This window comes from Rissa tridactyla, chromosome 6 (assembly GCF_028500815.1).
Source record: "Rissa tridactyla isolate bRisTri1 chromosome 6, bRisTri1.patW.cur.20221130, whole genome shotgun sequence".
Classification (NCBI taxonomy): Eukaryota; Metazoa; Chordata; class Aves; order Charadriiformes; family Laridae; genus Rissa; species Rissa tridactyla.
The window spans coordinates 23,131,088-23,144,096 of NC_071471.1; the positions used below are offsets into that span (position 1 = coordinate 23,131,088).

The window sequence follows — 13,009 nt, forward strand, 5'->3', positions numbered from 1 at the left end:
CGATCTAGTTAAAGATGTCCCCGCTTACTGCAGGGGGGTTGGACTAGATGGCCTTTAAAGGTCCCTTCCAACCCAACACATTCTATGATTCTATGGTACCTGTAATGTGAAGTTAAAGTCTTTCCCTAACATATTTAGGGAAACATACATCACGGCCCATTAAGAACACATAGAGATCTTCTCTATTTCTCCTCTTGAGAAAAACTAAACTGTGCGTCTATTTTCTTCACAGTCCCAGTCTTTTATGTGTCAATAGCCAAACTGGAAACAATGCTGACCTTTTGCTACCAGGCAACATTCAATAGGTACGTATAAAACAAACTCAGAAAGGTTTTCCAAAGGGTTTTGAAATATTTTTGCTTTCACACTGATTTGGGTAGTGATTAAATTTCACAGCACAAATGCTATTATTTCTTCAATCACCTTGTTCTTTAAAAGATTAACCTAATAACCACAGAAAGACTTTGCCAGCAGCATGAAAAAAAAATTAATATCATCGCATTACTTACTTTGGGTCCACGTGGCCCTCTGTATCCTGTTACTCCAGGTAGTCCTTTTTGGCCCTACATATACAAGGAAAGGTGTTGTGTATATTAATATGCAGGACATGCCTATGTGCTGTTTAACTTTTAAGTCCTGTTCTGAATGACAACTGTTAAGTAGTATTTTCATAAGCACTTTTCCTGTTCCTCAAGGTGTACCAGGGAGAAGAAAATAAGAAAAACAATTCTGTACTGATTTTTATTTCTGTTAACACTGTCAAACCAGCATATAATGACTGTGGAGTGAGACAGATGTATCTTTGCAGGGAACTGCTAACTGGGGCTTTGTTCCTGCAAACAGGCATGGCAGTAGTTCGTTTTTGTTTGCTGCTCTATTTAGTTTGATGCAAGTATTCACGCACATAAATCTACACTTCTGTGCATAGCCCCAATCTGAACAGCATGCCTGGCTGGCTACATGGTCATGATCACGTCGTGTGTTGCACGGCAGCACGGGGAGTTTATATAAGTTATTTTGGTCCTTTCCCTCTTCCTCAAACACCTGTACTTAGACACCATTTGCATAATCAAAGCCTAAGATACAATATGTGAAATCTGTTGGCTCCCTGAGTTGAGGCTGCAGGAACTGGCAATGCCAAATTTACTTTTTCATTTGTGTATTCGAGTAAATCAGACCTGAGGACCCAGAAACTCCAATATAGGGCTCTGTAATGCAATTTTTGTAACTCCTGTTCTTTTTAATCAAACATTCTAATCTTTTAAGGTACACAACTGAAGTTACAGTAGCTGTGATATTGAAGTACAGTAAATAACAGGAACTTGCATTAAAAATAGACAACAAAATCACACTTAATTTTCATATTAAAAGAGAACCCTAGAAGGGTTAGCGTTGATAGTTCAAAACATTACATTGGAAAAATCTCAAAGAGAATAATTGCCAAAAGATCTGAAAAATAAAAGCGTTAGTGAAGAGCCACAAGAGAGATTCAATACCAAAGTACTGAATGAACCAACTTAACCTGGGATGCCTGAAATATGATTTGCTAATGACAAAAAGTGAAAAGAACCAAAGCAAGGGCACTATCTCCTTTATGCATCAAGACAGTCTTCTATCAAGGATATGAGCTAAAGTACACATGGGGTCTGCTCTCCTGAAAACCTGTAGGAAGGGTGCTGAACAGGATTTCTGTGGAAGCTGATGATTTATTACAGAAAAATTTTCCCTATGCCATCCTTGCAAAAATTACATCAGAGGATTGTACTTGCCAAGTTGAGCACAGTGAAATATGAAGACAAATTAACACCTTTTCTCCTTTGAACAGCTGAGCTCCAGGAGGTCCAACTAACAGTGGTAACCCAGGTGGCCCAGGAAGTCCGATGTCACCCTGTGGAAGCCAAAGGAACAGAAGAGAGAGATTATGTTCCATGCAGTGTTTCAGTGAGACTCAGCATATTTTCCTGTTGTACTACAGCACTACATATTTCTGTACTCATTGAATGTGTACTTGTACTAATACCCATAGATAAATAAAGGTACTGAGATCTGTTAGTCTCTCTACCGTCTCCCGAGATGAGCGAGGCTGACTATCTTAATCCCTTCCTATTCTCTTCAGTCATTAAAAATAATGTTATGTCTAAGGAAATAAATGTGAACTCTGTACTTATGGCTCCTGCTCCAAGTCTGCTGTGGAGATGGTTACAGGATTGTCAAATCTCTTGTGTGTATATACAGCCTCTTGTGTTCCAGACCAAAGCCTTTGAGCACAAGGCTTTGTGAATGTAAAGATGAAATTATTGATTTGCTATGGAAAGTTGTGCATGTTAGAAACTTACATGAATTCTAAGAAATGACTGGACATACTCATAGAAGAAAATCAAATACTCCACGTTGGTTCTGTAAGTCCTGAGTACGCTAACAGGTGGAGACTGGGAAAGGAACTATTATTATATGTTTGTCCTTTTTTTACACTTTTTCCTTGGCATCTGTTGCTGGACATAGCAAGAGATGAGATTCAGTGACTGATCTGGTACAGCCACTGTTACTGGAGGGTACTCTTGGGATTATTTAGGCAGCGTCTCTACAGAAGGTAATTGCTATGTAAATGCTAACTAACATATTGATTGTTGCTTTTCAAAACCTCCAGAATACGCTCGATTCCTGTAGGCAGCTCACTGAAGTAATCACTTCCGCACAGAATTAACTGATTGAATAACTTCTATTACTTCTTCCATTGTAACATAATTAGTGGGAGCACACAGCCGCAAATGAATGGGTTACAGGGAACCCAACAAGACTATTATACTTCTAACTCTACAGCAATAATATATTTAATAATATTTGATTTCTTTAATAATATTTGTTTTCTTACCGGCTCCCCTTTTTGTCCATCCACTCCAATACCTGGATTTCCCTAATTGATAAAAGATGTACACAGTTTGAAGATAATCAGAAAATGCTGACATTAGAATTTAATCAAGTAATTTCTTTGAAAAACTTGGTAAGAAATAACCACAAGGGATGCTTCAGATACTTATATAAATTAATCTATTATTTCAGGATCTAACAGGATCAGAATCTAACAACTTCAGGAAAAGTTATTGCCTACCTGTTCACCTGGCAAACCAGGGTAACCTGGAATACCCTTTAAAAGAGAATGAAAACAAGTTAATAGGTCGGATTTAGAGATAGCTTTGCTTTCAAAATTACCTCCTCTTGCCAGTTGTACCTAGAGGCAGACTTTCCTCTTGCGATGTAGCTATCCCAATGTGCAATTTACTTCACCTGGTCACTGCTTTCATGAGGGCTGAATTCTGGCTTCCCATTTCCCTATCTCCCACAAGGTGGCCTTGGGAAAAGGGGAGAGCACTAGCAGCATTCCTCCATGACCACAGTCTACCAGGATGAAACATGTTCAAGCAGGCATGGGAAGGAACAGCGTATGCTCCAATTCCTCAACTTCCAAACTTATAAGGTAAGGTAAAAAATCTCTCTTTTTTACCATCTGCTTCAAAAATTATTTCTAGGCTTTGATTCATATTAAGGCAAGTTCTAAAATTGATAGACCAGAATTTATGCATATCCTGAAAATGCGAGGCTGTGTCACTGCGGTGATCTTACAGGCAAGCCTGGTTGGCCTGGGTATCCAGATGGGCCCGTTGTACCTCTCGACCCTCTAGGTCCCTGGAAAAGATGGCAAAAGGACTGTCTGTGAAAATACCAAGAGCATACCCTTTTCTCCACAAAACTAGTCCCTCCAAAATGCTTGCATCACTTGGACTCAGTCTCTGCATGGCCACTGCATTCCCCCGTTGCCTGAAGCTTGTACCACGCCACTGTCACTAGAGTAACTCAGCACCAGTTTCTAGATAATAGTGTGCAGATACTGGACAATGCACAGTTATATGTTATTAATGGACTGAAAGAATACTTTGTCAGTAATTGTGCTACCATATGGGGACTTGATACAGTTCATCAGTGAATACTTTTTTGAAGGGCATAAGAAGAGGAACCCAAAGCCATTAAGAGTGTAAGCCAGCATAAAATTAATCTCTCTTTTCTTCTCACATGTTTTTATGGCCAAAATATGGCAGTGTGCTACATGCTTTTGGGAGATCCACCAGATACTATTGAAGTAGTTGTTCCATCTCTATGCATCTTGAATTTCATGCGCAAAATGCTCTGCAAACTGTGAGTATCAGGGCAACAACTGCTCAATGCACAGATAATGCAGCTGGGTATGGTCTGTTTCTGCTCCTTTTCAGCCAGCACATATTAGTCATGGGCACAGACTATAGGGACTATAAGTTTGTTAGACTGTGTTCTGGAATTTTGCTATTTAAGGCAGGAAGGGAGAAACCCCAATATTTCTCTACTGTACTAAGAAGAAAAAGTTGAAAGATCTTCATGACCAAAAGCGTATGTAGAACCACTGGCTACTTACAGGAATGCCAGGGTGTCCAGGATCACCTCTGTCTCCCTGTAATGACAACCATTTAACAAATGAATCATTATAAGCTTTGTTGTGGGTATTTTCTAACTTTATAGCTATTAAGATTACAAGCTATCTGTTCCAGTTGTATATATGCTTTTAATCTTTTTTTGCATCAAGCTTTATTAAACAGTGAGGAGTTATAAGAACAACTATATTTGCCATACATGTTTTCCTATAAGATAGGATTTTTTTCACAATCAGATACTTACCGGAGGTCCTTTTCCAAAATATGAAACATACACGGAATTTCCTTTTTCTCCTTTTTGCCCTGGATTTCCCTTTAAAGAAAAAAGTCTTTTAAAACATGATCCACCTACTGATATCCTACACTTCTATGGAGATTGACTAACAATTTCTCAGACTGTGCTTTTCTGGTGCCCATACATTACTAGGTAATCCACTAGAACCACCATCACCGCATGAGCATTTTGCAGTTCTTTTATCTAACGAGACCCTTAAAAGTAAAATTGCCTTCTGTAAAGTTGAGCAAAGCAGCTCCTCACAGCTTGACTCCTGCTCCGTTAGATGCTCCTTAGCTCTTTGGGTACTTCAGGATCTACAATCTTCACAAATCTTGCCCTTAGAGTCAAGTATATCAATATGCCTACCTTTTCTTTCAGTGAGTCAGTGGCTTTAAGTATTAGCACTCTGCCTTCTCCAAAAGTTCATGCTGTGATTTAGGAGAATCTACTGTGATTCTGCATACAGTTAAAAACCTGAAAGTATGGACTGTGTTACATGTATAATCTTCAACATTTCCATCTATTAGGAAATATGTTTCACAGTCTATTAAAAAAATATCTGAAGTCTAAAGGCCCTGTTTTTTTAAAAACTAAGTTTCCATGGTACTTGCTGGGGATTCCTTTATAAAACTTTTCCAGTCTTAACAAACACCCTCAAAACCTCAATCTAACTTAGCAGGAACAGAAGATTGCTTTTGCAAAATTTAATTGTAATGCTCAATTGACTGTTAAGAGCATGATATGTACATATCTGAAGAACAGATATATAAGACATTATTTCTGAAGTTTTCTCATTTGAAATCCAAACATAACACTTAACTATTGATTTCAATAAAATGAGATACTGTTTTTCATAGAATTTAAACACTTTAAAACTGTACTGGTTTCACGATATTATACACTGCTCAAATCCTGAAGTCAGAATGAAACAGGGAAAGTACTTAGCCCTGGAACGGTACCATAAAAAGAGTTACAGCTGTCTGCAGCTGGATATAGCTACAGTAGACTGGACGCAGATTACAGGTCAAACGACAGCTACTAGGGAACACATTAAACACATCAAAAGTTATACTTGTCTTTGGTTATTTTACATGTGATCTTTTGTGTAATAAAACATCTTTATTAGATTCAGTTTGTGTTACCGTTGCCATGACTTAGGTAAGGGCTTACAAATGGAACCTACTTTCTTCTCCAATTTATTGGTGAGGTAAAAGAAGTAAAGCTGATGAAAGTGTTCATAGTGTTAAATAAAATTATATGGGACAACGTTATAAATAAGAATAACATAATAGTGGTAGCTGTAATATATAGTCAAGTTTGTACTTGGTGCAACAGATTGATTTAAAAATAGGCAATATGTATAGAGAGATTGGAATAGCATTCTTGTACACAAGCGAATATGGTTAGGATGTCTTGTTTTTCTGGGTAGCTAAATTAATTTGCACTGGAATTTTAGTGTGTGTATCCAAGGCTACATGCTTATCATGTCTCCCATTCTTTGTAGGTTGCAAATACTTCCCTAGGCCTGTCAGAGAGCACGCTCCTGGAATTGGGAGGATTTATGCTGTAATTTGTCCCATGACTCATTTTTCCTTTATGTCATTTGGCTAATTATAAAAGGCAAAACTATTTTGAAAGCAATAATAAGTAAGAAAATACACGTAAAATTAGTGTTTGAGCAGAAGCCATTTTACCATTTGGAGGGTTAATAGGTTACTTTGAGAGGTATAACAAATGAGGTTATTATCAAGTTTTTTATCAGGCTATGTATTTCATAGCATTTATTACAGGTCCAAGGCTGAAATTATATGTTTTTTCTAATTTCTATGTTTTTGATAACATCTTTTCACTCTGGCATTCACCGCACAGTTTTTGATGCCCTATGGCTGAATCAGCATCTTATTTAGCTCCTACTAAACACATTTGACTTTTCATGTAAATTGCAGTTGTTTTTATTGTTTTATTTATAAAATTTCAGGGAAGCTCTTACAACAACTAAGCAGCTATTAATCATTCAAAACTAAAACTTGTTTCCATGAAAAGTCAAAGACTGGGTACTAGATGTGTTCAGCAAAATTTCGTTGGAGCTACAGTAATTTATAACCCCTACTGACATGAATCTGTGTTTTATTTTCATTGCTAACACAACTATTTAAACAACTTTAAAATGCTTTCCATTTTAACAGCAAAAGTAAACAATATTGAAGTGCTAATTTGAAACATTTTAACTGAAATGATCTCTGTGTATACAGATAAACGACCAGGCAAGATTAGATGTGCACAGAGCAGTCATGAATAGGTATGTGTAAAAAGTGGCACATGGAACTGTAAGACCATGATTTTGGAAGAGATCTACTAATATTTGTGTGATCAACCACTAAAATCTTCAAGTGTTACAGGACTTAGATTTGTTGAAGCTTCTACTTACTGCTAATTCATCTCGGGTATTTTCCTACTATAAAGGCTTTTAAGAAAGTTCAAGTATTGATAAATGGTATGATGGTTTCAAGCTACTCCTCAGTTGTACTTCCACGAAATGGTATTAGCTTTGGTGCGGTTACATACTGGGGAAACAAAGTAGAATTTAACTCACAAGGTAGATATATATACTTTAAGGATAAAGAAACTTATTTCACATTCAAGCTTAAACTGAACCTGTTAAGTCACCAAGTGTCCATCACTCCCATTAACCCTAGTAAGAATACCTGGAAATTCATTGTGCAGTGTAAAACTACTGGCATAGTCTAAAACTCCTTTCATTTTAAGAGCGGTTAGCTTGGAGGGGGAATGTACATGTATAGTGTTCACAGACAGTAGGAATGCCTTTCACGTACATAAGGACCTCTTGGTCCACTATAGCCATTTTCTCCTGGAAGTCCTGGATCTCCTCTTGAGCCATTGTAGCCATCAAAACCACGCTTGCCCCTGGGTCCTTCACTTCCTGGTAATCCCTGAAAGACAGTTTAATATTTATTAGAGATACACCATGATAAATAGGGAATTACTTTTTAAATTAACAGAACAGTTCAGAAACAAGTATCTCAAATCTGAAACAGAGGACATCTCATAGTGGTCTCAGCTTCATTTTGCATTAGAAATGTTTTCTATTGTGATCAACAGAATCTTTTTCGTGTGTAACAAATGATGTAAGTATTTTATATCTTGTTCTTTGATGCATAGCAGATATTACAGAACAGCACTTGTTAACAGGGCTAGACTGAGCTCTCACTTGAGTCAAAAAGTAACGTGCTATCTTCTCAGAGAAAGCTCTAGCCCTCTAACTATAATCTTTCTGTGGCTGTAAAGAAAAGCTGAAGAAACATATTAAAGACATCTCAAGCCACCTCGTATTTTTTAATTCATAGGATAAAACAAGGAAAAACAGGACACGGCTTGACTCAAATTATTACAGTATTTAATTATTTAATTTTATTAATTACTTTAAATTTAATTATTTAATTAATTACAGTATTTAATTATTTAATTATTACAGTAAATACAGTAATTACAGAGATTATGCCTCTATGTTCAAGAATTGAGGAAGCGATTTTCTAACGTAGCAAGGACTAACCAATGTCCAGACAGGGGTTAGTTCTACTCCAAATTAGAGACTAGGCAATACAAACACTGAGATTTTCCTTGGAATAATCTTTCCTTTGGAGGAAAAATAATTTTGACAGAATTAAACATTTTTATAAATAATAAATGGTAATTTTGACCCAATTTTTTTTGGGGGGGGGGGGTGGGAAGGTGGAGTTCCAAAAAATCATCAGGAAAGCATCCTGGCTGTTTGTCTAAAATATTTTTTGTCAATTTTACCTTCTTCTTATCTTTAAGGTTCTTCATCCCAATTTGTGGACACTTTTTTCATAAAAAGAATATACATTTCTTAGGAGCGCTTCTTTTTTGTGCCTTGTGGCACTTGTGATCTCTACATTAATCAGACATTCTGGCAACAGTGCCATTGTCAAGTGTGGACAGCTGACAAGCAGATGCTAAGACACCCACTCAGTTTCTGGTTCTGTTTTCACATTCAAAATTCAACATTTTAACTTTGATCCATATGAAACAAATAACAGCATAGGAATTCAGTTCCACTAAACAGCATTTTTCAAATACTGTATCTAAGAGATACTATCTTTCTTTTACCACATCCATTTCCATACTGAAGAAGACATTCAGAAAACTATAAAATCACATGCTTATTAAAGATATATTTAGGACCCACTTTCCTTCTTCAGTCCCTATTCAGGTTAAAATTACGGGACTCAGTTGCTCTTTTTTTTCTGCAAAAGGACTACAAACAAAAATCAGAATGTTTGATCAGAAAACAATACATCATTTGAGATACTTTCAGAGATGTTAAGAATGCTGCAAGCTGACTACAGCCTTCTATACAGCCTGAGGAAAACAAACTCATTGTTTTTAATCCTAGCACTGACACATGCTGCATGGACATGGGTTAGTCTCTACCTTCACCACCCTACTCCTGCATAAAAATTATGTACTTACCTCACTGGGTTTTTTTGGAGTTTGTTATCAATAGTAAACACAGTTGAAGTTAACCTGGCTATTTTACATTTTTGCAAAACATGTAATTCTATAGGTGACAGGATATCAATAGGTATAAAGCCAAACAATTTATTAAGTGTATTATTTTATTAGAGGAGTTGCTACGACTGTATAGAAACTGTAATTTTTATGAGGTAATATTTATTCAATACATACAGGAACACCGTCTAAACCAGGAAATCCCGGGACTCCAGTTGGGCCCTAAAAACAGTTGACATGAAAAAACAAAGTTGCAGAGATCATTAACTCTTAAAAAGAATGAAAAACAAGAATATGTGATGCTATATAGCGAGAAAAAAGTATCAGTCTTGTTTGAAATATGAATAAAAAACCATAATTGTCAGAAATTATGTGCTTAGCAGGAGACTAGTGCCAACAGCTACCCATGTAGCAGACAGTACAGTACAGGACAAATGTCTAATACTCATTCATTCTCCAAAGATTATAAAATGACAGAGAAGGGGGAGTTGCCTATAACTTATAAAATAATTCTGTATGTAATTTCACAACCCTGCTCCTGTTTTGATAATACCAGCAGCACAATTTCTATTTATGGGCCTTACATTTCAGGTGTGTTAGACACTGACATTAGTGATTTCAGTCATCCACTGAGATCAGTGGAATCAGACCATTAAAACTAATATAAAGTACCAAGAGCCAAGCACGGGATTGTACAGCTATGAAAGATATGGACCTGGACAGCAATTTATAATCCATAAATTAATTATGGATTATTTAATTAATATTAATCCATTAATTAATTACTGTTAATAAAATTCTGTTTAGCGTGCAGCACTTTTAAAAGCACTATACTCCTCCTTCCAGCTCCACATTCCTCCCACAGCCCTCTGAGGTTAAGGAGAATGACATGCTACGTAACAATTGGAGACTGGGTCTGTTTCATTTTATTTTATGTCTTCTGACAGTTCTAATTTTGCAATCCACAGCAAAAATCCCCTGAAACATTTTTTTCAAAGGAAGCTGTAATTAATTTCAGTGAGAATTTTGTGTGAGCAAGAGTATAGTTTGGCAAATGCTTTTTGATCATTCAGGTTCTGTTTCACTTGCCAATATTTAACATCACATACTGTATGCACCTAGAAGAGCTGCCTGTGGTGTTTCCTACCTTATCACCTTTTTCTCCAGCTGGCCCAGGCTGCCCATTCTCACCTCTCCGTCCTTTTTCCCCTGGCAGACCAGCTAGTCCTGTAGATCCCAAGGACCCAATCGGACCCTGAGCTCCCAGCTCACCAGGCCGACCCTGAAAAGAGTCCAAAGAAGTTAATGACTACTGCTGTAAACCTCACAGCAGGCAGCATTTTGGAGATGACTGTATAGATAAAACAAGTCTTACAATGTATACATACTTACGATTCTAAACAGTTTGCTGTACAGCCTGCAGATCTGTTCCATGCATTAGATGCTATAGGAACATGACCTTTACATTTAACAACTTGCTCAATGCGATAATTTCTTTTCACCTTCATCAGGCCTCCAGCATCACCTCTCTGAGATGCCTGGGATAAATTGCAAGTCTTCCTGGCTCTACTAATGTAAGTATCACCTTCTGCAAGCATGAGATTCCACTGAGCATCATATGTTTTTCAGACTTGACTTGTGAGCTGTCTACACTTTCACCCTACAAAATCTGCATATTTACAGGTCTTTATTTCTCTTACTCATCTTTTTTATTCTGTATCGTTATCTTTGTTTAGCTATAACTTGTTTTGTTTCCCAGCTGAAGAACGTTTTGCTTTCTTTTCAGAATTCATTAATCAATTATACCACATTATTAAAAAAGAGAGCAAAATGGAGCCCCATGCAGCCCCAAGAAAAGCATATGGCTCTTAGACCACTTGAGGGCAGTAAAGGATATTTCAGTGCAACCTCCATTCACAGAAATGACAGACCATACGTTTATTCCTATGAATGGACTGAAGGAAAACAAAATGACAGAAATCAAAGGTGATTGTAAGCAGATATGTTAGCTTCATGACTCAAATAATGTTGAAGCAACAGAACTAAATTCCTTGCTTCTCAGTGTAAACATTTCACCAGAGTGAATCTGAACAAAGTCTTACCTTGTGAATTGCAAGCAGGGACCTAAAACTCTCTTTCTTTTTATTTATTCTCTATTTATCTCTTAAAATATGTCAATATAATCAGTGTGATTTAACAGTTGGACATGAAGGGAAGAAATGTATGGTGTTCATCATCCAATCAAATTAGCCAAGAAACAGAATAATGAGAAGGTAACTCACTACATGCTTGGAACAGAAATATACTATAGGCTTATGCTTTACTGGAAGCAGGACTGGATCACCACTGGCCCTGAAGCTATGAACAGGAATTTAGTCCAGAGGCTAGGAAAAGAAGTCCTACACTTGCAAATAAGGACTATGTGAAAAAGTATCCTCCTATAACTCATGTTCTGTTTGCCATTACTGGATCCTCTCACTTAAACCTTGATCCTGCTTCCAGTGAAGTCACTGGTAAAAATACCAGGGCCGAATCAGCATGTCTTCAGCAACAGTTACAATTTTCTTGATACCATAATTTGACCTGTGTAAAATATTATGCAAATTAAGGTCTACTAGTATTAAAATCTGCTGAGTTTGCATCCTTGTTAACAATGAATGGACAGTCAGGATTCTGGGTGTTTAATTTGAGTATTTGCTTGCATGAACAATCGCAGCCTGTCTATTGGCAGTGCATTGCACATCCACTGTTGTAAAACTGAATTTATTCATTGAAGTACTCCTAAAGCAGCTATTACATCCTTTAAATACTTGACAAAAAAGACTGGACAACCAGTTTAATTAAAGCATAATTTTGAGTATAAGGAAAGTGAAATGAATGAGACTAATACTATAGTAACCGTTTGAACCATCCACTCGACTGGAAGCGGTACGGTTTCTTTAGTACACTGAACTAGCTGTTACCATGCAAAATGCAACATTCATCAGTAAGAAAAAAAAAGGCACAAGGTTTTTCTCACCACTGCTCTAATGCCTTTGTCTCAACAATGCATTTTGTTGACAATTTTCTGCAGCAATTCAAATATTTTTAATTCATAGTGTATATGCTCTGCATTCAAGAGTTGAAAGAGAAAATTTTCAAATCATGTTATATCCTTTGGACAGCTGAAGAAACATGATTTTGATAGTACTCAGAAAAAAGCTGAGACACTGTGTTAATTCTGTGGTAATTATCTATCATAATTAACCAATAAACACTTCCAGGACATGTAGTCCTTTAGGCTCATAAAATGTCTTCCTTAGTTGCTACACTGTGAATTTAATTGACTCCACGGTTTATGTCTTCAGTAGGAGGTAGTGATGTCATAAATCGGAGTCACTGAATCCAGAATTCACAATAGGTTTGACAGCTGATACAACTTTAGCATGCCATGTGAAGCTGGTGGATTGTCTCTCTTTCTTTCAGCTCAAAGACTGATAATGACTGGGCGCTTTGTTAAGACAAAACTGATACCATGTCATAACATCTATTATCACATCTATTATTTGTGCCCATCCAATGTGACTACCACAGCATTACAGTCTCAGGACAGCTGTACAAATAAAGAGGATGAAGGTAGTCATGCTCATGTGGAAATGACAAATTAACTCAGTTAAAACGAACAGAATATTATGCCTGCTCTGCCATCTGATGCCAATAAATTCCTTTAGGATTTCAATGC

At 36.9% G+C, this 13,009-nt stretch overlaps 1 protein-coding gene across 1 annotated transcript in view; it reads right to left on the reverse strand.

Moving 5' to 3' along the window:
• The window catches only part of COL4A4 (collagen type IV alpha 4 chain), a 75,728-nt gene that overhangs the window by 44,729 nt on the left and 17,990 nt on the right, over positions 1-13,009 (reverse strand). The window contains exons 5-14 of the mRNA XM_054205271.1: positions 10,436-10,570; positions 9,466-9,510; positions 7,572-7,688; positions 4,705-4,773; positions 4,445-4,480; positions 3,622-3,684; positions 3,110-3,145; positions 2,873-2,914; positions 1,808-1,888; positions 510-563 (exon numbers count right to left, since the gene is read on the reverse strand). Of these exons, the coding sequence (XP_054061246.1) occupies positions 510-563; positions 1,808-1,888; positions 2,873-2,914; positions 3,110-3,145; positions 3,622-3,684; positions 4,445-4,480; positions 4,705-4,773; positions 7,572-7,688; positions 9,466-9,510; positions 10,436-10,570 (678 nt within the window). The remainder of the gene's footprint in view (positions 1-509; positions 564-1,807; positions 1,889-2,872; positions 2,915-3,109; positions 3,146-3,621; positions 3,685-4,444; positions 4,481-4,704; positions 4,774-7,571; positions 7,689-9,465; positions 9,511-10,435; positions 10,571-13,009) is intronic.